This window comes from Cyclopterus lumpus, chromosome 8 (assembly GCF_009769545.1).
Source record: "Cyclopterus lumpus isolate fCycLum1 chromosome 8, fCycLum1.pri, whole genome shotgun sequence".
In the NCBI taxonomy this organism is placed as follows: domain Eukaryota; kingdom Metazoa; phylum Chordata; class Actinopteri; order Perciformes; family Cyclopteridae; genus Cyclopterus; species Cyclopterus lumpus.
Window position 1 is genome coordinate 14,946,510 of NC_046973.1, and position 22,742 is coordinate 14,969,251.

Here is a 22,742-nt window from a genome sequence, read left to right on the forward strand (position 1 = left end):
ACATGTAAACACTCACAACTACACGCACACCACTCGTTCTGCCTCCCCCCCCAGACTTCATTCCACAACGACACAGGAAGTCAAAGGGTGACCCATTTCTACCAGCAGTTTTATTTTGTTGGGTCTCTGCACAGATGTCACAACAGGCTGCATCGGAAATATACTGCATGTGTAGAGACAAGCGACATTTACCACTGACCCCAATGATTGTCATGGATCTAGAAATAGCGATCGAATAAATATTATACTAATACTTGTCGACGCGACACCAATTCTTTAATTGAATGTTATCAAGTGGAAGATCCGTTTGTGAAATAATCGTTCACTCTGATGAACTTGATCTCCTAAACAGCATGGAATGATGTATTAAGTTTCACAAAGCAAACACCTCAGTGGCAAACCTTTCTTTTGACAGCAGATACAATATAAACTAAAATCAATTAATGAAATGCTTCAAAGTTGGCCAGCTTCACACCCTGAACCGCCAGCTTGGGTCGTGCGAGCGATAACAGACGTCATGCACTACACCGTCTTTGCATGACTCCAAAGCAATGCTCATATGTTCTCTATTATAAGTAATTCATCACTATTTACATCATCACAACACGTTTAAATCACGTTTCACTGCTTTCAAAATCCCAGATCTGCCTGCAGGAATGAAGATTTTTTTTATTTGAATTTTATGATGATATTAATAGTTTTAAAGCACTCTCACAACATGTCTTTGTAAGATTTAATTTAAAGTAATTAAAAACAAAGCACACAACTGTAATTAAAAAAAAAACACAGTTATTAATAACTGCACAAGCATTTACTTTAATGTATTGTCAACTTTCATGCTTTGAAAGACTTGTGAAAAATAAGCATGTTGGACACATTCAACAATGAGGTATTGTTTACCATTCTACATGCGTATCAGCTAAATAAGGACCCAGCGCTCCCAGTCAGTACGTCTATAACCAGTTTACACAACTGGTTGACTTATCGTCTCCCTCATATGTTGGACTCCATCTCTTCTATTCAATGTTGATGTTGGCGTCAAAAGTCAGTTATGTGCTGTCGGCTTGTTCTGCTGTCACAGACTCACAAATCAATCAAGCACAGAAATCATGGAATTTAAAAACAATAAACAATAAACAATCAGTCAGGTCGCTTGGCATGTAAACACATTTTTAAAAAAAAAGTAAAAACAAGGTTGTTGCACAGGGATTCTTTGCGATACATTACTGATATTTCATATTGATTTATTGCTGAATGTAGCCTGCAGCTCTTTGAGGGTCAGATACCCGGTTTTACAGGGCTCCACGGGCATGGAGGAAGACCTGTACATGGCTCCAGCCAGAGGCCGGACCGCATAGCTGCCACCAGCAGCTGCCACAGGTACCTCCACCCGCTGGCTATCAGAGGATATCAGAGTTAGAGTGGGAGTGTTCGGAGGGGGTGGAGCAGAGGAGGTTGGGCACATCTGGGAAGGGCGATGAAGAGAGAGAATGAGAAGAGGAGGGCCCGGGTCATCGTCTGAAACCTCGTCCTCTTCTACGATAGCAACACTTTTATCTTCATCTTCCCTTCCGATGCCAAAGCCAGAGTCTGGGCTCTGCGGCTCCCTCTTCAAGCTCTCATAGGTCAGAAAGGTGTCCAGAGAAGGGCGGAGGGAGAGGCGGAGGTTGAGGCTGTTGAAATCCTCCCGGTAGGTGAAGTAAGCGGAATTGGGGTCAGTTCGTGCCGAGCTGCCGGAGGAGCTGGACATGAAGTAGCCCATGTTGGAGAAGCAGGATGAAGAGGAGGAGGAGGAGGAGGAATTGTCGACAACCCCGCTGGTGTCTGAGCCGGCCGAAGGGTGGCTCCCGGAGTGAAGAAGGGCTGTGGTGGAGCCGGAGGAGGGAGAGGTGGAGGGTACAACATCGCAGCTTTCGCAGATGTCAACCGGGGAGATGCTGTCACACTGCTGGGGTGTGAAGAACGGCTCAGAGGCCGACGGAGGATTCAGCCATTTCTAAGTCAAAGGAAAGAGAGATTTAGTGTCAAAGCCTTTGTGAGATTTTTCTAACTGGGACACACTGTGGCTGCACTCTGCGGTCAACGGTGACACACTTTTACTTCTTATTCACCTGAACCAAAACTGATAACTGAAAATAGGCAAGGAAGTCACTCAACACAAAAGGGTCTGCCAAACCTGGGCGAGGATAGATTCAGCAGGATCCTGGGGAGGCTGGCAGAGCACTCTTGCCCATGCAAGTATTGAATGGATTTTTAAAAAATGTTGTGATTTTAAATGGAAGCAGCAAAGACAGCGATATCCTAACTTTTGGCCAACTCCAAAAACTCTGCTACAATTCCCATGATGCAACATCCCCCCCCCCCCCCCTCCCCCCCACACCTGGTAATCAAAAACATACACTACTACTGTCTGTAACACACACTTTCTGTGATAAACGAGTAGTCTACAAGCCCAAATTGAGATAACCCTGGTTATCTCAATATCAGGGTTAATTTCTCAGACCTTACAAAGCTCCTCTAAGTTCCAAAAGATATTATACTGTTTTCACAGGCCAATTAGTACTTAAGACCAGTAAACCTATATATATAATTTTTTTGCCTAACATTAGTCATTGTAAGAAGACAAAAAAGGCGTGTGTGCGTAAATAGTTCATGAGATTTCCTGGTAACGACTCCATTCTGGGAACACATCTGTCAAAATGCTCTGTGTGGTAACGAGATAGTGGTTAAAACAATAAGATGTTTATTTTTTACCTTTAGATTTCCTCCGTGTACAGAGTGGAGAGTGTGGAAATATTTAGACGGGTTTGGTACTGGGTTCCCTTTGAGGAACCTAAAAAGGCAGAAGGAAGCCATTAGATGAGACACACACACACAAACACACATACACACACACAAACACGCGCGCACAAACATGTGCACACGCACACACAGTGCGCTCACCTTCTGATCGCACAACTCCTGTAGAGGACGAGCGTCACAATGACGACACCCAAGCTGAACATCACTCCCCTCATGACCAGTGACGTCTGACCCAGAAGCTCTGAAACAGAGAGCTTGCATTACAATGTGCAAAAATGCGTGAACAAGTAAATCCGTTTTTTGTTCTGCTCTATAATATCAAGCCATTCGTTTACAGTCTCGTCATCATCATCATCATCATCATCATCATCATCATCATCATCATCACAACCCAAACCTTCCTTTGCTGCCCACAAAGAGTTACTTCTGTCTATTGACTCACAGGTAAGCAAGCAAGCTGAACTTTTGTTTATGTAGCACAGTTTAAGTTGACTAATAAAAAATAGGTTACAGTGCTAAGGCACCACACCAGACGCCTAACAGCGCCTAGGAAGCAGCCCCATACGAAGCCCTGTCTGCCGGTGCTTGGTGTCGACCCTGAACATGTCGCGACAGGTCAGGGATCAGTCTGGGATCCCACAGGGTAGATATCTATTTCCTCTTTAGAATGAGAGCTGTGAGCACGGAAATGAAAAAATTCGTTACCTTGACCCCGTGAAGGTGTCGCCACGTCTGTCGCGCCCAAGAAGGATGTTATTGGACCCCAGTTGCTCCAGTGGCTACCTTGAACCCCGGGTTTGACTCTCACCCGGACCTGGCAGAGCCCCTGTAGCTGCCCAGCAGGTACGCTGAGCTCTTGCTCTGGAGTGGACAAGGTGCTGCTCCGCTGATCACATGACATCAAAAAAACTTGAATTGATTTCTCAAAGTGATTTAAACGTCAGTCCTGTGTTTTACATCAAGCCCCGCCTCGCTGCGTGCAGAACAGTACACCGACAATAAATGTGAGCATGCGACATAAAGAACAAACGATAGTGGGGATGTCATTCCCATCAACCTCAGCGGTACTTTGTGTTAATTAGCACATGTTTGCATGCTAAACAGTGGGCGTGGTACACATTGCTCCACATCATCATGTTAGCACGATGACGTCACCACAGCCTCACGTAGCTGCTGGCACGAGCTTGTTCTCCTGTGCATATGATTTACTATTATGCTTATATAAATGCATGTGCATATAGGCACTTACGTTCCACCACTTGTTTTTCTGTTTGATCTGAACCTGGAAGTGGAGAGACGTGAGGTAGTCAGAGGAAGGATTGCCCCGACTCCATGATATCCTCGTCTCATTGGCAGTGCTGCTGACATTGGGGACCCCTGGAGGATGCATTTTGACTGTAAACACACGCACACACGCACAGATTATATTTGTGTAACACTTGAAAATAAAATCACCACAAAAATCAACTGAAGCGACATTTTCTTGAGTCATAATGCGTTGCAGATGGCCTCCTCAACACGCTATCATGGGGAAGACTTTCATTTTTTTATTGACTTTTATTTTTATGAATGTGAAATTATGTCAAATGTCTTTTAGAACCAGATTTGTGAATGACTTTGCAGAAGCAACAAAAAAAAGACCACAGCTTACTGAAGAAGTCAAAGCTTCTTACTGTGATGGTATGCTGAGTAGTTGGTGAGGTTCTCCACCATCGTCCCGTTGCACTCCACCCGTATGTAGAGCGTGTCTTGGTAAGGGTTGAACTCCTGGAGGGTACCCATAATATAATCAACAACAGGGAAGACGGATCATTTGGACTGCGCCGATTACTCTCATGGATTTATTCTTTATTGTAAGTGCAACATCTTTTCTACAATGGCTGATTGGAAGATTTTAAAAAAACAAACAGCGTGAAAATAGAGACATCCATTAGATGTTTTCATGTGTTATATGGATGATATGTTGGTGACTTACTTCATTTTCAAAGACAAAACTGCAGCCTGAAGTGGAGTTCCGGTGTTGTTTCAGCTTGCAGCTTCGACTAAGTGAGAAAATGGACAGAAAATGACCACAAACTGCTGCAAATTTGACCAACGGACAATTAACTCCGAAGGCCGACATCAGATAAATATATATCTCGAACATCTTACGTGATGGTTTTCTGAAGCATCTTGCTGTCCGTGAGGACCCAGGTTTTCTTCATACAAAAGATCCGGCAGTCCGCCCCGGGAGCCACGGCAGAGTGCTCCCATGAACAGCTGACATTGTTGACAAAGTCATTCACGCAGGAGAGGCCTTGAGAGACAGACATGACAAAAAAGAGAGAGCGATGAGGGGACGGTGTGACTGTTTCAGTGCCATTGGACTTGTCCTTGATGTAGGATATTCAATAAACCAGTGGTCTCCTTTAACTTCTTGAGTGGCCGTGGGCAACGGCTAAAGGGAAACCAGTAGAATTCCCTTGTGAGGAATTATAGATGGCCGTGTTTCAGTTCGACTGTAATTCCTAAATGTCTGTTACGACTTGAAGAAAAGAGGCGCTTCCCTTTGCTTCAATAATAACAAATCCACGAGATAAGGCAATAGAAATGTAAAAAAAAAAAAACATAGTTAATAAAGAACTTTGTGTTATTTCCCATCCCCTGTGCTGAAAGGACAGTAACATAGAGACAGAGACAGTTTCAGGGGAGGCGTGCTCAGCTTTACCTCGCAGGTCTTTGTGAGAGTGTTCTGCGAGCACCGAACACAGAACCACGAGGACGAACAGGGACACCCGGATCTCCATGGCCATGACCACAATATCTCTGTGAACAGAGAAGAGTGAGAATATGAATCAATACGTGAAACACATTGACGTATAGTGGAAGAGTGGAACAAAGAGGGCCGTACACACGTTGAGCCCCAAAAAAGCAGGAACTTTGGAAAAATGCCTGTTGTAATTGTACCCCGTCCTTTTTCTATGTAATGTCATTATTATTTGTCGCTACTGTCCTGGTTACACTCATGTCAACAAAGCATATTGAACTGAAACTCGGCGGGTGGAGAACAGCTACCCAAACAAGTATCTACCGCTACGATTCTTTCTTTCTTTTTCATGTAGAGAAACTAGTGACTGAAACTGCACAAGTCAGTCATCGTCGGCAGAGTGGGTGTACAGAGAGTGAGAAAACACTCATCCTGAGAAGGCGGCAACAAGCAGCTAGAAGTGACACTTGACCGAGAACACTGGCACCACACAGCGTTATATAACGAAGGAGCTTCCAATCGGTCTCACGGATAATCACAAAGAGATTTCTTGTTCTTCTTCCCCGTAAAGGCACACGTTTTGTCACCGGTCGGAGTCAGAGGTCGTTTTTTCACCGTCGAAGCCTGAACTGAACAGGACTGTAAGTGACTTAATGGAATGTGCAGATATGTCACGTGTATATGATATTATAACATATTATATACGGAGGGGAACCAAAAACACCTGATCATAACAGCAGGAACATGACATAATATCATCTAAATGCAATCGAACAGTAAGAGCCGGTGTGGAAAGACACTGTGAAAAGATGAAAGCGCTAGAATATATAGACTCAAGTTGTCCCAACTGGCACATTGTCCTCGTGATATTTTGGACAGCACCAGTAAGAAGACAGCCATACGGTACCTGAGGAGCCTCGCTCAGTACGGGTAGCAGGGGGTCCCTGAGAGGAACCACATTGCAGTCTCCTCTGCTGGACGGACGAGTTTAGAAGACTTCTTCCGTCACTCTTGTCTTTCTACTCACACATCACAATGTCGTTCTCTTGTGCAATCTCTTCCTCCCTCCCTCTCTCTCTCTCTCGCTCTCTCTCTCTCTCTCTCTCTCTCCTCATTCTCGCCCCTCTGTCTTCTTTAAAGTGCCCAGTGACATGTTCCAACCACATAGCCTGTGTCTGGGGCTCACAGGAAGCCTGGTGAAGCTCTGTGTGTGATGCTGCGAGAGGACGGGAGGGGGCGGAGGGTGGGGGTGGGGGTGGGGGTGGGATGTAGAGGCGAGCGCCTCCTCCTGCTCACCAGCAACAGCTACCTGGACGCCGTTAAGATAATAATTGCACCCGAAAAACAAGAAACACAAAGCACACCATATCCTGTCTCAATCACAATGTAAACTCGCACATTGCCTTATGAAGTGGTTTATGTCAGTGAAACTCATCTTAAAATAAAGATTCAGAGGATTAAAGTGACTAAAGCTACCAGAATTAGAAACATGGGGTTATTCAAAAACACACACGCGCACACACACGCACACACACACGCACACACGCGCACACACACGCACACACACACACACACACACGCATTCAAGAGTTGTACAGCGTCAAAACCACCACTGTTACAGCCGCAACCACTGCAGACGCGTAAATATACTTCTCATGTGCTTCTGTAGCGGGAAAGAGGAAAGTCGAAGCAGCAGCAGCCGGCTCTTCACTCGAAAGGTCACCGAACATTTCACTTCTGTAGCAACAGGCCTCACGAGATTTCCTCTGATTGTTAGTTTGCTCAACATGTTAATAAACTTACGCTCTCAAGTGTCAGACACCTGGCCATGAGAGAGGGACTCGTATTCATGGGGCTGTGGACTATAGTTATTAGAATGAAAGAGGGTTATAAAATCAAGATTTCAAAAAGTTAATAGATTATTTATCCCTTTTCTTGCTAGAGTTGCTGTAAAAAAAGAAGAAAAGAAAGTGAAAAAGTTAAACCATTTGTTTGCAAGGGTGGGGTCGATCATTTATAATAATATAACAATAATATATAATATATAAAGGGGTAGCCTATGATGCGTGTTGTATTGTCGCTCTTAGTGTCTTATACATTGGATCGGTTATCTACTTTGGATGCAATTTTGTTTCCAAATTGTCCAAACCACAAATGAATATGCTTGGTGAGGATTTTTCATTTGTGCAAATGAATGTCAATCCAACTAAACATGGATAACAAAGTCATGTTGCAGATGGAGGGGGAAGAAAGAGGGCCGGTGAAACCGGAACATGTGTGAGAGCACAGCAGCAGGTGAGGCTCAGAGATCAGCGCTGTTATCTGCCAGCGCTGATCTCTGTCTTAAAGTTCAATAAAGGGCCATTGTGCAATGCTCAGCCCCGCTGCACACAGGAGTAGGCCTACAAACCACAAAGCGTTCACACACACAACAACTGATGCAACATACCAGGTTTGGGCGCCTGAGTGGGCTTCACTCCTGCAGTGGGACGGAGGTCGATGCGATGCACTGACTAAGGCGTCAGCAGCGGTGACAGCGGAGAGGCAGCGGGAAGCAGAGCGCACATCTCTCGCCCGGAGAAGGTCAAAAGTGTGTGTGTGTGTGTGTGTGTTTAGTGGTGGGGTGTGTGTGTGTGTGTGTGGTGGTGGTCGGGGGGGGGGGGGGGGGGGGGGGGGGGGGGGGGGGGGGGGGGGGGGGGGGGGGGGGGGGGGGGGGGGGGGGGGGGGGGGGGGGGAGGGGGGGGGGGGGGGGGGGGGGGGGGGGGGGGGGGGGGGGGGGGTTAAAAAGGTGAGAAAAAATAACAAAGGAAGGGAACAATCACATTGAAAAAACCTCTAAATTGATGGCGGGGGGGGGGGGGACAATGGTACATTTTACAGGGGTATGCTGCTGGTTTAAAAGAAAATAATAATTCTGCTTTGTGTATTAAACACAGTTTGAGTCACAGTGGAGAAGTCAAACACTTTCGTATGTTCGATTCCTGCCAGGTGGGGGCCAGAGTTGACGAAGCTCGATACCCTGTGAGGCTGCTCTGAGCTACATGCTAACACGCTAACACGCTCACCATGACATGCCAATGTTTATCAGGTCTCATGATAACAACAAAACACAAGTATAAGCCTAATGATGGGAAGGAAGGCCTGATTATAGTTTGACTATTGAACATACACCTTCAATGATATCATGGCTAAAAATGTAGTGATCCCGCTATCATTATGCTGTAGGCTGTGTTCACTGTCACGCCACGTATTCTTTGCTAAATACACCCCCATTACCTCTTAAAAGATGACGTGTGAACTGCTTTGAACGGACTTCACCCACAACATTAGCTTCATGCGAGTCCCAGATGAATTTAATCTCTCCACCTGGATCAGCGCTGACCCAAGTTATCAGCTCATTGGGCGTTGAGTCACGACCATCAACGTCAACCATTCCTCTCAACCTTTTCTCTGCGTAGTAAAGATTGGATCAGATTACTGCGACAGATACTCATCTTCTAGGTCTGGTTTGGTAGGAGAGGCAGCGGGTTGTGACAAAAAGCAAGTTTCAGTGGTTTTTGATGAAACCACCTCCATTCTGCTGCCTTTACACATCACACAGAGAGACAAGTAACCCCTTCAGCTGCTGCCAGCGTTCAGCGGTTTGGGTACTTCAGCTTTACTCTGAGGAAGGGACGTCTTTGTGGTTCAAGTTCCTACGTTCTCTGGACAACACTTATCAATATGTCATCTTGAGGTATAGGAGAAGAAAAAAAAGGAAGTAGAAAAGAGGGTAAGTTGGATATTCCTGAAACCACTTTTTTATATTGGAGGTGGGGTGAATTAAAGGGGATGTGAAGAAATAAAAAGTACAGCCTACTTTGACCTAAATGCTAACATCTGCATGTTTAGCAGGTACCATTTTTTCCCCATTCCACCTACTGTGGTTTGACCTCTGCAAGTCAGATCTAAGCAGTTAGCCGAGGCTGACGGGAAGGTCAATGTCTTGCATGTCAAAAGGTGTTGGTTGTCGCGTCAAATTCATATTTTGACGAGATAAAAAATAAATTACATTCTCACGGTTTAACAACCCCAAACATGAGTGTTTGTAGCAGTTCATTAAGGTCACACATTTTAGATTCACGCTCAGAATGTCTCGTGTTTTATTAGCCAACGCAGTCTTCAATGTGAGACGATGTAGTCTAACTACTCAGTAGGATCAGTTACATAGCAGGATATATCCGAAGTGTGCAAACATTAGACACCATGAGCTAGTGGTCACACAAGACCGAGTAATCTATATTTAATCAGTGTACTTAATTTAGAATGTTTTTGTTTTGGCTAATTAATTTGTTAATTTGCAGGAGGAATAGATTTAGCCAAACTACAAGGCACCACACCTGGCACACAAGCAGAGTAAGTCAGCTTCACACAGTGCAACATGGCAAACACACAGCTGAACAATTCAGCAGGATGACGCAGATCACGTTTCAACTACTCAGGATTCCTTTGATTGCCACTGCCTGTCATGTTAGTCCAACACCATGAGAGTATTGAACCATAACTGGTTAATAACTGACGCTGCAGTTCCCCGCTCAGCACAGTTCTGAATATTGAAGGAGGCCTTTCTCATATCTGAAACATACACATAATACACAGATCTGGACATATGTTGGTGTGAAGACAGTGGCACAAGCTGTGATAGCTGCGGGGTACGACCAGGCTGACCCAGGATCAGCATAGCGAGGCAGCGACAGGGACGGCCCCCCCGAGGGCTTTCTGCTGCCCTCACCCATACGACACGGCTTGTTCAGAGGAAATCAGAACTAGAACACAGTTGACACGCAGCAGCCCGAAAAAAAGATACCGAGATAATAACCCGCAGGTGAGGTGAGCCAAAACAAAGGGTGTTACATTTCTTAAGAAAGTCATGCAAGACACCCGAGAACATTACGTCAGGTTTCACCTCTCGAGAAATGCTGATGGTTATTAATAAGTTTTCGAGACCACCCCCAAACTCAAAAATGAAACACGTTTACATTTTATTTGACTTTATTTCACAATTGTATGCCATTTATTGTGTTCTTTGTTATATCACACACAAATGTCAACTGGCTAAAACAATATAAAACATAACTTCCACAATTTGTCATTATTTATATTATGTACATGCACTCATATATTCAGAGGCAAAAAAATCTCCGGCCTTCGCCCTCTCTCACTTTCCTCCGTCTTCCTGCTGCTTGAGAGGCCATTCCAATGAGCGTCCACCAGCTTCTGTTTACCAGATGGACTTAAAGATTTAATAGCATTTTGGTTTGTACAGGTTTGTATTCAGTTTGGGAACTTTGTGGGAGAAATTAACCGAAGTGATGGTATGCTATTCATAACAAATAGAGAGCCGAAACGAACACAATACAGCAACCGTTACTTTCACAACGTCTCATCTCCTCCTGGAGCAGTTTTGGAACCAGACGACAAATTAAAGTTGAATGTGGATGAAGTTCAACACTGCGCCTGACAAATAGTCACTCAAAGGTGGAGTCACAAAAAAGAAGAAAAGAATCTGAAAGCTAATGTAATCTTGGCGCCACTACAATAAAAGATCATTTTAACTCGTCGGTGGAGGAAACGCCCTGACCCATGTGACCCATTTCACTGCCGCCGCTCTTCCGCTCCTCTGAGGTGGACAGAGCATCACTTCCTGCCAACATAACTACCAGAGTTTAGCTCACAGCCAACATACAAGTGCCAGGATGTTCTTTTACCGAAAGTTAACGTGTTCTTTTGATGCTTTTCTGGGACCTTGGATGTGAGGGAGGAACAAAACAAGGGATCAGGAGCACAACGGGAGGACCGACCTCCACTGTGCATCTGACTGCTTTATTCCAGTCCATGGCCCTAATCCGGAACTATCTACAATACTTCTGGGTTTGATGAAGAAAAAAATAGAAAACTGGAAGTTTAAGAATAAACTAAATCTCCTCCTCTGCCACAGCTGACTGAACACAGAGAGGTGTGGACATCTTATTTCTACAGCTCTGTTGATAGAGGACTAGGACTTAACAGGATTACTGGAGGCATGACCAAGCTCATGACAAAGTAGTTCTCGGATCATCCGCTATGCATTCAAAATGCAGAAATATTTCTTGAAGATAAAATTGGGATCTTATTTAATTTTCGTCGTTTAAAAAAAGAAAGGAAGATAAGAGAAACAGGCTCTCTCGTCACCCCTGTAGCAGTATGATAATACTCAAGATTGGATTCTTATTGGAGTGGTCCGTCAGGTGCTGCCGGCCTCCTGTTTTTAACCTCCATCCGTTGAGGCTGCTCAGGCGGGATCGGGGCCAGCGCTCCTCTCTATGTGGGGGCGAACTTCTTGGCCTGTGCTCTTACCCGCTTCTCATAATCCATCCTGTTCTGACTGAAACACAAAGAGACATTTAGAACCATGCCAAACGTTATTCACCGGTTCATTTAGAGGTAGAAAGAACAGGAGCGGCGCCCTTCTCCTTTTGTGTTATGACTCGGCTTTGTATTCCAAAGGGCTGTGACATGACTTATTTTAGGAGAGGAATACAAGTACAGCTCCTACAAAGGTCAAGTCAAGACCTTTTTTGAATGGAAAGTACAACTTAAACCAAAGTTGGAATGAACCAGAAGCTTGATATCTTCAAAATAACTTGAGGATTAATTTGAAGATACAAGATTCTACATCTTCAATCCAAACCAAACAAATTTCATAAGGGATTTGGAACTCAAGATTATATAAAATGCTATCAAACTGCTGAGAAAGTTCCTTTGCTTTGTGAAAAAAGTATATCAATTTGTGGTCTGCAGTAAAGGCACTGAAATATTCAACAACAACTCCTCCTCCTCCTCCTCCTCCTCCTCCTCCTCGGGCTTCAACGGTCAGCCATTGGGTGGGTTAGGTCATCGCTGCACTTACCAGTAAATTGTGTAAGCTTCTGCTTGTGCGGGGTCTTGAATGTTGGGCTCGTTCAGCAGCTCCTGGATTCCCAACAGGATCTGGAAACAGTTAACAATCCGACAGTTAGACGGCATTTCTTCAGAGACAGCAGCTGCAACGTCATGGTGAACAAGCGGCTGTGGTACCGTACAGTGTGCTGCCTCCTTCGGCTTTAAAATGTGTGGGCATCAGAAGCCTATATTAGGCACATTTATCTGTGGACAGTTGTTGCTGAAATTCTTAGCACATTTAATTTCCGCAGAATTATTTTAAACATTTTTTAAATGATTGAAACGTTGCCGTAACACAGGTTTGTATGCATTTCAATTGTTCTATTAAGGATTATATTTTATTTAGATCAGAGAATTCAAAGTCTTTGTAAATTGAGGCCCCTTATTGTGTTTTAATTTCCTGTATGAATATAAATGTAAACCAGGACATTTTACTGGTATTATCCTTTTGAAATGTGAGCCTGGAGGAAACCAGTGACCATCAACCACACACAACCAGCAGGTCTGAAGAGATAATACTGTGTAATAATATATAGTGAAATATAGGCTGTAAATGCCCTGGTGTACAATAATAAATACTCAAGAGGGTAAGCGGCCACAAATTGCATACGGCCTGATTGGTAAACAGGTTAAAAAGGTGAGCCGACCAGCTCCACCACTGATATGAGTATGAGAGAGAGAGAGACTGTCGAGTGTTCAGACCTGTTTGATGGTGATGGCAGGCCTCCAGTCCTTGTCCTCCTCCAGGATGGACAGACAAACGGTGCCAGATGGGTAAACATTTGGGTGGAATATCGGTGGCTCAAACTTGCCTGAGCGGAAGTCATTGAAAAGAGGGGGAGAAATAAAGTAATTGAAGAAATCCGTCATATTCTGAAATCAATCGCTGTAAAACACAAGAGGATGTGTGAAAGTAGCGTCATTTTTCCTCATGACAAAGACGAAGCAGTTTTCCTCACATCCGTCTGTCACCATCACCAGTCAAACAATATCTTTGTTCAACATCTGATCTGAAGCTCCTACACTTTAGTAACAGGAATATTCATGTAAAACTAGACACGATATGATATTCAGAGCATTACTATATCAGCAAACAACAACGTGCTTTGTAAAGATGTAGCAGAGTATTTTTTAACTGATCAGAGAATGTCGCTCTCTAATTTCTAAAAATAGCTTTCCACGTTCACAAAAATAGATACTGTGTATTTAAAAATGCTGTCATGTTTTGCTCAGTGTTAATTGCTTACACAAGGTGGTGTACCGACTAAACCAGGTAGAATGACTGAGCCTTTCCTCTTTTATGTTGAAAAGAATTATGTTGAATCCGTGTGTAAATGTCTGACCTTTAACATGGAATAACACTATGGACCAGGTGCGAAGTGACACTCACATTTTGGTGGTGAGGAAGGGTAGTCATCTTTGAACAACATTCTGAGCTTATAGAGTCCTCCCTCCCACAAGGTCTAATGAAAGAATAAGGAAATCCTTGCTTTTGTAAATACGAAAAGGATATTAAACAAATGCAAAGCACTAAACAAAAAGTAAAGATACAAGAATGACATTAAACAAAGAAAGGGAAATAAAAATGTGCCAATATTTTTTCAAAACTATTGCCTTAAGATTCTTTATTTATAAATAAATAAATAAATAAATATATATATATATATATATATATATATATATATATATATATATATATACACACACACACACAAAAATAAAACTTTATATCTAATGGAAGACCCTTTTTTGCTTGTGTTATTTGAGTGGCGTCTTTCTACGTTGACATTGGCTAGATCATCAGCCATCATTTAACATGCCACGTGGATCTGGTGACGAAGCACGACACCTGGCGTCCCGAAGAACTGGTTGTAAACGCGTTGTTTTTAACATGAAAGACTACATCTTCATTTCTAACGTAAATAAAGGGTGTCCTGTCAGTCATCGTGGAGACACGTGAGAGTAGCTGTAACTAGCCGACTTACTCCTTTCTTCCCCGGGATCGCACACTCCCAGTTCATCAGATTCATGGTGCCATCGGGATTCTTTGTGGGCACGGCAACAAAACCCTGCGTGGTTCAAAAAGACACACATCAACGGCCTAGTTGGGTGCTTATTAAACTGTTGCACTCGTGAACGTGAGGAAAATACAGCGATGCAAGCTAAGCACCGGGTGAAAACACGTCCACGCTGACTGAGGATCAACATGTTGCTGCTTACAAACGGGTGATCTTTCCTCCAGGCTTTGCGCTCCTGAGACAGTCTGCTAAGAGCGATGCCAGACATTGCTGCTCATTAACGCCTCCCTGTGGAAAAACAACCCAAAAATACATTAATTATTCAATTTAAACGGTCCACGTACTGGTATTGTGCCCACAATATCCTCTGTCGAGAATAGCGGTACACGTTGGGCAATTTACCGTCGAAATATATTTACGTAGTTTACGAGAATAGTAGATTTTACTACACGGTAAAAAAAAAAAATGTTCTCCATTGTACGTTAATTCCATAAAAGAGCAAAAGAACGACTACGGCAACAGAACGACGAGCGGCCTCATTTAAACCGAACTTACCTCTTATTGTTGTTTTATTCGGCTAACGTTGAATATCAGAAACCAGTACGTGGGTTCGAGGGCGTTCGCGTGAATGCCTCGCTAACGCTCACGGTACTGCTATGGACAGCGGCCGAAAAAAACACACCCTTCGACGGTCAAAAGCCAAACTACTAGGCAAGTTAGGGCGTAAGAGACCGAACCGAAATAAACTTAGACGTTATCAATATTCCCCAAAACAATCGTATCGGCATATATTGGTGTTGTTTTTGACAATTTACCACAGATGTGTAAAACAATGTGACTCGCGACGCCGTTTTCGACAGCTAGCCTATCGCAAGAAAGGACCCCAATTTGTTTATTTCGTCAGGACCTTCAGGCAATTTTCGGGACGTCCGAGTGACCCAAGTCAGAGACGATCGGCCATCTTTGTTGTGGCATTCGATGCAGGCTGGGAAGTTCACGTCTTTGTACGATTCGATCATTTTGAGTCACGACGCCCGCTCCCAAACGAATCGAATCACCTTTCACTCCCCGTTTTTTATTTGCTTAGAATTAATTTCAAGTCAACCCCTCTTGTATTCATAATAGCTGGGTAGTATGCATTATGCCTGTGCACAATAAATGTTATGTAAAAGAGCAAAATACAACATTCAGAGCATTAATATGTCAGCAAACAATTATTAATAATATAATGTCAACCTGAGACGAAACTCTCATTTGATCCTGCACCTGGTTGCTACGTTTTAATGGACGGTGAAGCCCAGAAACGTCGCAAACACAGCAATATATATATATATCTAATATATAGAGAATACAGGCAGAAGTTTACAGGTTCAACGATGTTTGAGAGGGATTATCTTTGTATTTTTTTCAATAAAATGTTCTGTTTTCTTTTCTGGAAAATCCAACTTATTTTACCTTTGAGCTGACTATGGTTGAGGGTGAGAAGCAAAATCTGCATTGATGAAGCTTCTGTCAGTCACCGAAAAGGGATGTTTGATTCATTTGAAGTAATCATAGACTTTATATAAGAAGTGGACATAGTCATCGCAATGTCACTCATTGGTTTGTGGACTACCATTTTTGCCTTTGCCTTCTTGGCTTATTGCAACCAGTGAAAGGGAATTGACTATATTTTGACGGTAGAGTGACGTAGAGACGGCGTATATGTATCTGGTAGTGACCGGCCAATCACAAGGTTGCCCGCCAAAAGCAAACTCTTCTTTATGCTCTATTTTACTTTGAATGGGACCATCATTTAGTAAATGAACATCATGATATTGAAGTAGACTGGAAATTAGCGATTGCGACCATAAACATAAGTTTACAATGTTTACTAAGGTAATAAATCAAGTGAGAAGTAGTCATTTCCCCATACTTCCATTCCATCATCGACCAGAGGAGTCGCCCCTTGCTGGCCAGTAGATAGAATGCAAGTTTAAGGCACATCAGTAAGCAAAGTCCACAACTCGAGAAGAATCGTTCAAAAATGTTGATCGTTCTCTTTTGCCCAGTGGTAATGCCCTTTTGTTTTTCTCTTTTTTCTTTACCCCAATGGCACATAGCAACAGCTGAGATCATACACAATGGTTAAAGTAACTAATTACTTGCTATGTTTAACAGTTCAAAGGTGTCAATGCCATATTACCTGTAACAAAAGACAATAATGCATGTTGGAACAAGTGCACAGCTTTCACTGCAATCTTCTAAACGACTCTCAAAATACAACTCTTGGTCAGACATTTATAATTTCGTTTCACATTAGTAGACATTTTCCGCTGCCATACGAGTTAAATACTGTACATTGTATAGTTGCATATATTATCTTACTACCATGGGGTTCAAAAAATAGCTAAAATACATAAACTTTGTTGTTAAGATCGGGCATATTGCCAGACACCTCAAATCAAGCACAGGAACCGGTCTGAACTGGTTTGGATTTCCTCTGCGTCAGCATTCAATTTAAAAATTGTTTTGTTTGTGTTGTGTTCTGTCTCAATAGCTGCAACCTCTTTTTTTAGGGACTCATCGTGTGCTTACTTTTTTTCATTTGCTGGGTTCACAACAAGTTATATAATTTGTATTAAGCAGTATTTTTTTTTATGATTGAAACATTGCCGTAACACTTTCTTTACAGGTTTGTATGCATTTAAATTGATCTATCAATTAATATATTTTATTTAGATCAGAGAATTCAAGGTCTTTGTAAATAGATACATTTGTAATGATGAAAAATTGTATGAAGTGAAAACAACACAATTGTCATTAAACTGAAAGAAACAGAAACTAATCTCCTATAATCCCGTTAATTGTGAGGAAGACTTTTACCCTTTGGTCTTCCATGGCCTTCTAACAACTTTCTGGTTGCTGAATAAAAAGTTTTTCTTCACGTCATGACCTTGACATGTTTTAAAAAGGGAAGAAAAGACACTGTACCATGTATAGCATAACAAAACAACTGCCTCGCCATTTATTTATACATTTGAAAAAATAATTCATCAAGAAATCAAGAAAATGCACATCTTCCAAGAACCCAACATCTCTGATCTTGACACCCTCTGGGAGGAAATGTCCTTTTCTCTACCGTCGTTGACATGACGAGATATAATAATGTTATACAATATTGAAAACCTTTCTGCAATATGCCTTTATGGTTCTATTGAGAAAAGTCAGACCATTTGCATAAGTAGAGGAGACTTTAATTTCAAGCTTTAATGAGAAAAGCAGCCTTATACAGCATGACCTATCTCATGCGTATAAGTTGAAAGTATACTATGAAACTAGTTTTATAGTGATCTATCACTCTTGCTGGCAGCAAAAACATTGCATCCCCTCGTAAAGTAACATCACACCCTTGCTTGTATCCACTGCCTTGTCTCTTTCCATCACACCTTCTTTCTCTCTCCCTCCGAGATGATATGCTCCGGTGATGCCCTTTTAAACCATTCAGACCAGGAGCCGTCGTAAACACACACCCCAGGGTGCCCGAGCAGGTGAGCCGCCAGAACAACGTGACACGCTGTGACGCCGGACCCACATGTAGCCCAGAGTGGTTTCTCCAGGTCCACCCCCGCCTCTCGGAACAGTTTGGACAGGCCTTCGGTTTCCAGCTCCTTGCCAGTGGCATCCAGGAAAGAAGGGAACGGCATATTGATTGTACCCGGGAAATGTCCCGGCAGGGTGTCTGTGCGGGCGAAGCAGAGGATTGAGAAACATTGCGAAGATTTGGGGCAAAATGGGAATAAATAACACCCCTCATGGTCCATTTATTGGGCTTTCAGCCACATCTCATAGTCTTCATCGGCAGAAAGTTTGCTTAGAGATGATTCAATTGTCATGCATGACAGTTCAACCAGCTCTATCATCACTGAGCAAACTCATTCTGCTGATGAAGACCATGAGATGTGGCTGAAAGTCAGGAATAAATCTAATACTTGCCGTTTTAGTACTACAAACTTAACATGTTTGATTTAATTGCACAACAGAAAATGATGTATACAATAAATTTGAGTTGACAGTTAATAAATAACCTTTCATATAGAAATCAGTTATTTTGATTCATCACAAGATCATAATAAATGTCAACATTAATTAGAAATTATATTAATTACGTATAATACATAAGAAAACGATCATCTATACATATAAACAAAATATTGAACAATAGAATTGCTTTATTCATTGCTAAAACTTGTGAATATAATGTATTATTTTCATGACACATTCTAAGGAAAAAGTTGACCTCTGTTCACTGAGGACAGACCCTCCGAGGCCGGCGGGGTCCATCTTTTCTGTCCCTAAACAGTCTTGAAATTGCATGAAAGCTGAGACTTGTTGATCCAATTAGCCCATTTGTATTAATGTGTGATAGCTTTAGTCCTCATATTTCCCATAATGCAATTTGTTTTTTAAACTCATTGTTAATGTCAAAAAATTATCTCTTGTGACCTCTAGAATAATACACAACCTCATGAAACTTAACTACAAACTAGAGTAGGCAATGTAAGACTTCTGAAACAACTTAAGAGACATAAAGAGCACTTTAATGGCCACCACATCCTCCTATCATTATGCCATAAGCCCTTTTACACTTTCACAAGTTGTATTCATTATTTATTTGTATTTCTGATTCATGACTTTAGACACACTCTGCTGAGCTGCATCTCAAATTAATCTTCATGTTCACAGCTTTCAGCTGATAGAGCTCACCATCTCTGGGCTCCGGCTCAGTACCCCTGAACCTCCCTGCAGACCGGGCATCCACCACCTGGACCTGCTGGGTCCTGGTGTTCTCCAACACGTCCTCGTAGCTCTTCACCCACGACTGGTTCACCGTGGCCTCGAACTCGCTCCTCTCCGGCTCGCAGTAGTCAGATGTCACCGGGTGGCCGTCCGCCAGCCAGTTCCTCAAGCCGCCGTCCAGCACCGACACCCGACTGTGTCCGAACAGACGGAACATCCACCACAGCCGCGGCGCGCCGAACGACCCGAAGTCGCTGGTGTCGTACACCACTACGTGCGTGTCGTTCCCGATGCCCAGACCGCCCACGTACTGCGAGAAGTGGCTGGATGTCGGCAGCATGTGATCGAGCGCGGAGTTCTTGTCGCAGCAGTCGTCGATGTCGAAGAACGAGGCGCCCGGGACGTGCGTCCGCGCAAACTCCGCTCTCGGGTCCCGCTTCGTCTTCGGCAGGTACCACGACGTGTCGAGGACGCGAAGTTTGGGCCCGACGAGGTGGGTTTCTGACGGCGTCCGCCAGCCACTGGGCCGAGACCAGAGCCCGGTTCTGCGCCGCCATGATACCTGCTTCCCGCTAGAGGGAAACGCTCTTGGAGAGGCCAACACGGAAAGGAAACGTGAACCAACTGGTTTGCACAACCAGAAGTTCAATTTAAATAACAAAGACGAAGACATTCTTTAACTTTCCTTTAATAAGAAGTCAGTGTCAAAATATAATTCCATTTAAAGTCACATATAAAAACGTATTGGAACAAGTGCATTTACCTGCCGAAGTGGTTGCTATAGTATTAGAAAGCTTTTCAGATAAGATTTAGTAGGATTTTTTGTGCCGAATAAGCTTATTGAAAAAAGCTATTCTTTAAATCGGTCAGTAAAAGGTCTTTTCAGAACAACAACGTTGTGATATTCAATCCAATAAAATGTCAAATTGAGTTCAGATTTCTCAGCTGCCAACAAACAGCCCTTCATCAAAACAGCCTTTGTTTCACAATCAAGTGAAACCATTCGTTTTAAATCCACATTCAAATCCTCACACACACGCACACAGACACAGATAAATATTTGTGATTAGGCTTAATGTTTTATAAATCAAACCAGTAACATGAAGTGATGCATTTAAATGCCGGTTAGTAAGCAAGACTTTGTACCAGCTTTTGGTCAACCCCGGAGGTCGCGCGTTTGACCTCGGAGACCACATGCTCAGGCGGGGCCTTGGTGAACCATTCATACCAGGAGCCGTCGTACACAGAGGCCTCTGGTGCGCCGCATAGATGGGCAGCCAGCACCATGTGGCAGGCGGTCACACCAGAGCCACAGGATCCACTGATTGGCTGACTCAGGTCCACATTGGACTCCTCAAAGAACTTCTTCAGCCTCTCCGGGGAGAGCATCATGCCATCGTCGTCGAGAAACTCGAGGAAAGGCATGCATTTGGAGCCAGGGATGTGACCCGGTTGGATGCCTGCAGTGGGGCGACGACATATTAGTTACAACAGTTTTGTTTTCTCGTACGCTCAGTAGCAAAAAACATACATGAAGTCACCTATTTCCGTGCACCAATCATGATTTGGCAACATCTGGATCTTATGAAAGTTGGGTGGCTGTTTGCTTCCACTGTCAATACACACACACATGCAGTCGCACGCACAAAAAGTAAGAACTTTTGATGCAGATGTGTACTGTGCAATCATAATCTGCAACAGTGCAGTCAGATCTTTGCAGAAAACCTGTTTTATATCCATCACCTCCACTGAATATTATGATTTTGTTATGGAATTTAATCTTTTCAATCTCCTTCAGAGAAAACCAATATGTGAAACCCTGTAATGTCTTTAAGCATTTATTAAACAGATACTCGGAATAATTCAATTGAATAGACAGAGCTCTTTACCACGGATGGTTAGAACCGCTTCGCTTTGCGATGGTGCCTTTGGTCAACTTTGATGCTGCGTCCTTATTTCTCCAGTTAATCTGGTTACTCAGTAATTGTGTGCATGCTGGTAAACAGTGTTTATCTGGGAATCAATTTTTTTTCTCACTGTAATATGTTATGTTCACATTGCACTAAAGTTGTGGACTACATGAGAAAATACTCAGAACTTTTGAGGTGTATGCAACACATTGTGTGTGTGTGTGTGTGTGTGTATATATATATATATATATATATATATATATATATATATATATATATATATATATATATATATATACATACATACATACATACATACACACACACACACACACACACACACACACACACAATCCCCAGAAGGTGGCAGTAAAGTAATGCAGTAGATTATACATTCCAAACATTTTTTTTTAAGTGAGCTGCATTAGTTACCCACAATGTCACTTTGAAAAGCAAATGCACCCTCCCATAAGTTCACAAAAGGCTTAACATTTAAAGTCGAATTGTATATTCTACTGTAAATGTAATATGTTTCAATTCTTGTGTTGATTGTTTAATGTTATTGTCCAATGTTGCACGACCCGCCATGACCAATTCCTTGCATGCGAAAACATACGTGGCAATAAAATGATCTAATTCAGATACTAAAAATAGAATCAAACTCGGGACCATATACAAACTAAACGTGCCTTCTCTTGGTTCAGGCGCTTTCCCCACGAAACCGGTCGTGGGGCCTCACGTCCACCACCTGAAAACCGCTTCGTTGCGATGTTGTCCGAGATGTCCTCAAACGACTTCACCCAGGAGCGGTTCATCGTGGCGGTGAAGCGCGCGGCCTCAGGCCTGGCGGACGCGCTTGAGACCGGGTACCCCTCCCCTGAGCCAGTCCCTGAAACCCCCGTTCAGCACCGACACCTGTGAATGCCCAAACAACCGGAACATCCACCAGACCCTGGTGCAAGAAAATGCCCCAAAGTCACTGGCGTTCGTAGACAACCACATGGCTGTCACTTCCAACGCCCAGATTCCCCACGTAGTCGGCGAAGAACTGCTCGGTGGGGAGCGTATGGTCGAACTTTGCGTTCCGGTCCGAGCATTCGTCTATGTCGAAAAAAGACGCTCCCCGGGATGTGAGATCGTGTAAACTCCTTCTGGGCGTCTCGCTTCATCTGCGGCAGGTACCAGGACGTGTCCAGGAGCCGCAGACGCGGTCCGACAAGATTGCGGCCCGAGCATGTTTGCAAGCCATTTCGCAGAAACGAGGGCCTGAGCTTGCAACCCCATGTTCGCACGAGAGCCCCGGGCCAACTGACGCGCATGGGAGCCTTTTTTATTTGTGTATGCCTTATATGGTTTGACCGTTTTGTTGTTTGTCAACCATATGTTCCATTTGTTGTCCTGTACACACCTGGACCACACACACACACACACACACACTCTGTTATATCAATTAACCAAGCCACACAACGATAACATTGAATTTTATATTTTTTTACAGATTTGTCTTTACTAAGAGTAGGTCTTCTG

General features: G+C 43.3%; 3 protein-coding genes and 1 pseudogene across 3 annotated transcripts; all 4 read right to left on the reverse strand.

Moving 5' to 3' along the window:
• Positions 1-90: 90 nt before the first annotated feature.
• Positions 91-6,728, reverse strand: il2rb (interleukin 2 receptor, beta). Its single transcript, XM_034540206.1, has 10 exons — positions 6,456-6,728; positions 5,510-5,607; positions 4,954-5,098; positions 4,778-4,844; positions 4,476-4,569; positions 4,052-4,197; positions 3,508-3,688; positions 2,944-3,043; positions 2,755-2,833; positions 91-1,996 (listed from the first exon to the last, which is right to left on the reverse strand). Exons 2-10 carry the CDS (start codon positions 5,592-5,594, stop codon positions 1,235-1,237), a joined length of 1,659 nt encoding a protein of 552 aa, XP_034396097.1. The 5' UTR covers positions 5,595-5,607; positions 6,456-6,728; the 3' UTR covers positions 91-1,234.
• Positions 6,729-10,567: 3,839 nt separating this feature from the next.
• LOC117735153 (SUMO-conjugating enzyme UBC9-like) lies at positions 10,568-15,506 on the reverse strand. Its single transcript, XM_034539627.1, has 7 exons — positions 15,082-15,506; positions 14,729-14,814; positions 14,494-14,577; positions 13,899-13,971; positions 13,211-13,320; positions 12,477-12,556; positions 10,568-11,951 (listed from the first exon to the last, which is right to left on the reverse strand). The coding sequence occupies exons 2-7, from the start codon at positions 14,792-14,794 to the stop codon at positions 11,888-11,890; spliced, it is 477 nt and encodes a 158-aa protein (XP_034395518.1). The 5' UTR covers positions 14,795-14,814; positions 15,082-15,506; the 3' UTR covers positions 10,568-11,887.
• Positions 15,507-17,371: 1,865 nt separating this feature from the next.
• Positions 17,372-19,901, reverse strand: zgc:162544 (3-mercaptopyruvate sulfurtransferase). Its single transcript, XM_034539429.1, is given in 3 exon segments — positions 17,372-18,247; positions 19,273-19,804; positions 19,806-19,901. Coding segments are annotated over 3 exon segments (888 nt in total). The 5' UTR covers positions 19,863-19,901; the 3' UTR covers positions 17,372-17,948.
• Positions 19,902-20,023: 122 nt separating this feature from the next.
• Positions 20,024-22,499, reverse strand: LOC117735226 (annotated as a pseudogene).
• Between the last annotated feature and the right edge of the window lie 243 nt (positions 22,500-22,742).

Bases quoted from the DNA above. Each gene is read 5' to 3' on its own strand.
- il2rb (XM_034540206.1), bottom strand. From the start codon at position 5,594: ATGGCCATGGAGATCCGGGTGTCCCTGTTCGTCCTCGTGGTTCTGTGT. The intron at 3,689-4,051 runs GTAAGTGCCTAT...TCATGTGATCAG, and splicing joins AGAAAAACAAGTGGTGGAAC to CGGAGCAGCACCTTGTCCAC. The intron at 1,997-2,754 runs GTAAAAAATAAA...CCTTTGACTTAG, and splicing joins TACACGGAGGAAATCTAAAG to AAATGGCTGAATCCTCCGTC.
- LOC117735153 (XM_034539627.1), bottom strand. From the start codon at position 14,794: ATGTCTGGCATCGCTCTTAGCAGACTGTCTCAGGAGCGCAAAGCCTGG. The intron at 13,321-13,898 runs GTGAGTGTCACT...ACTTCCGCTCAG, and splicing joins CCCTTCCTCACCACCAAAAT to GCAAGTTTGAGCCACCGATA. The intron at 12,557-13,210 runs GTCTGAACACTC...AACTGTTTCCAG, and splicing joins CTGCCATCACCATCAAACAG to ATCCTGTTGGGAATCCAGGA.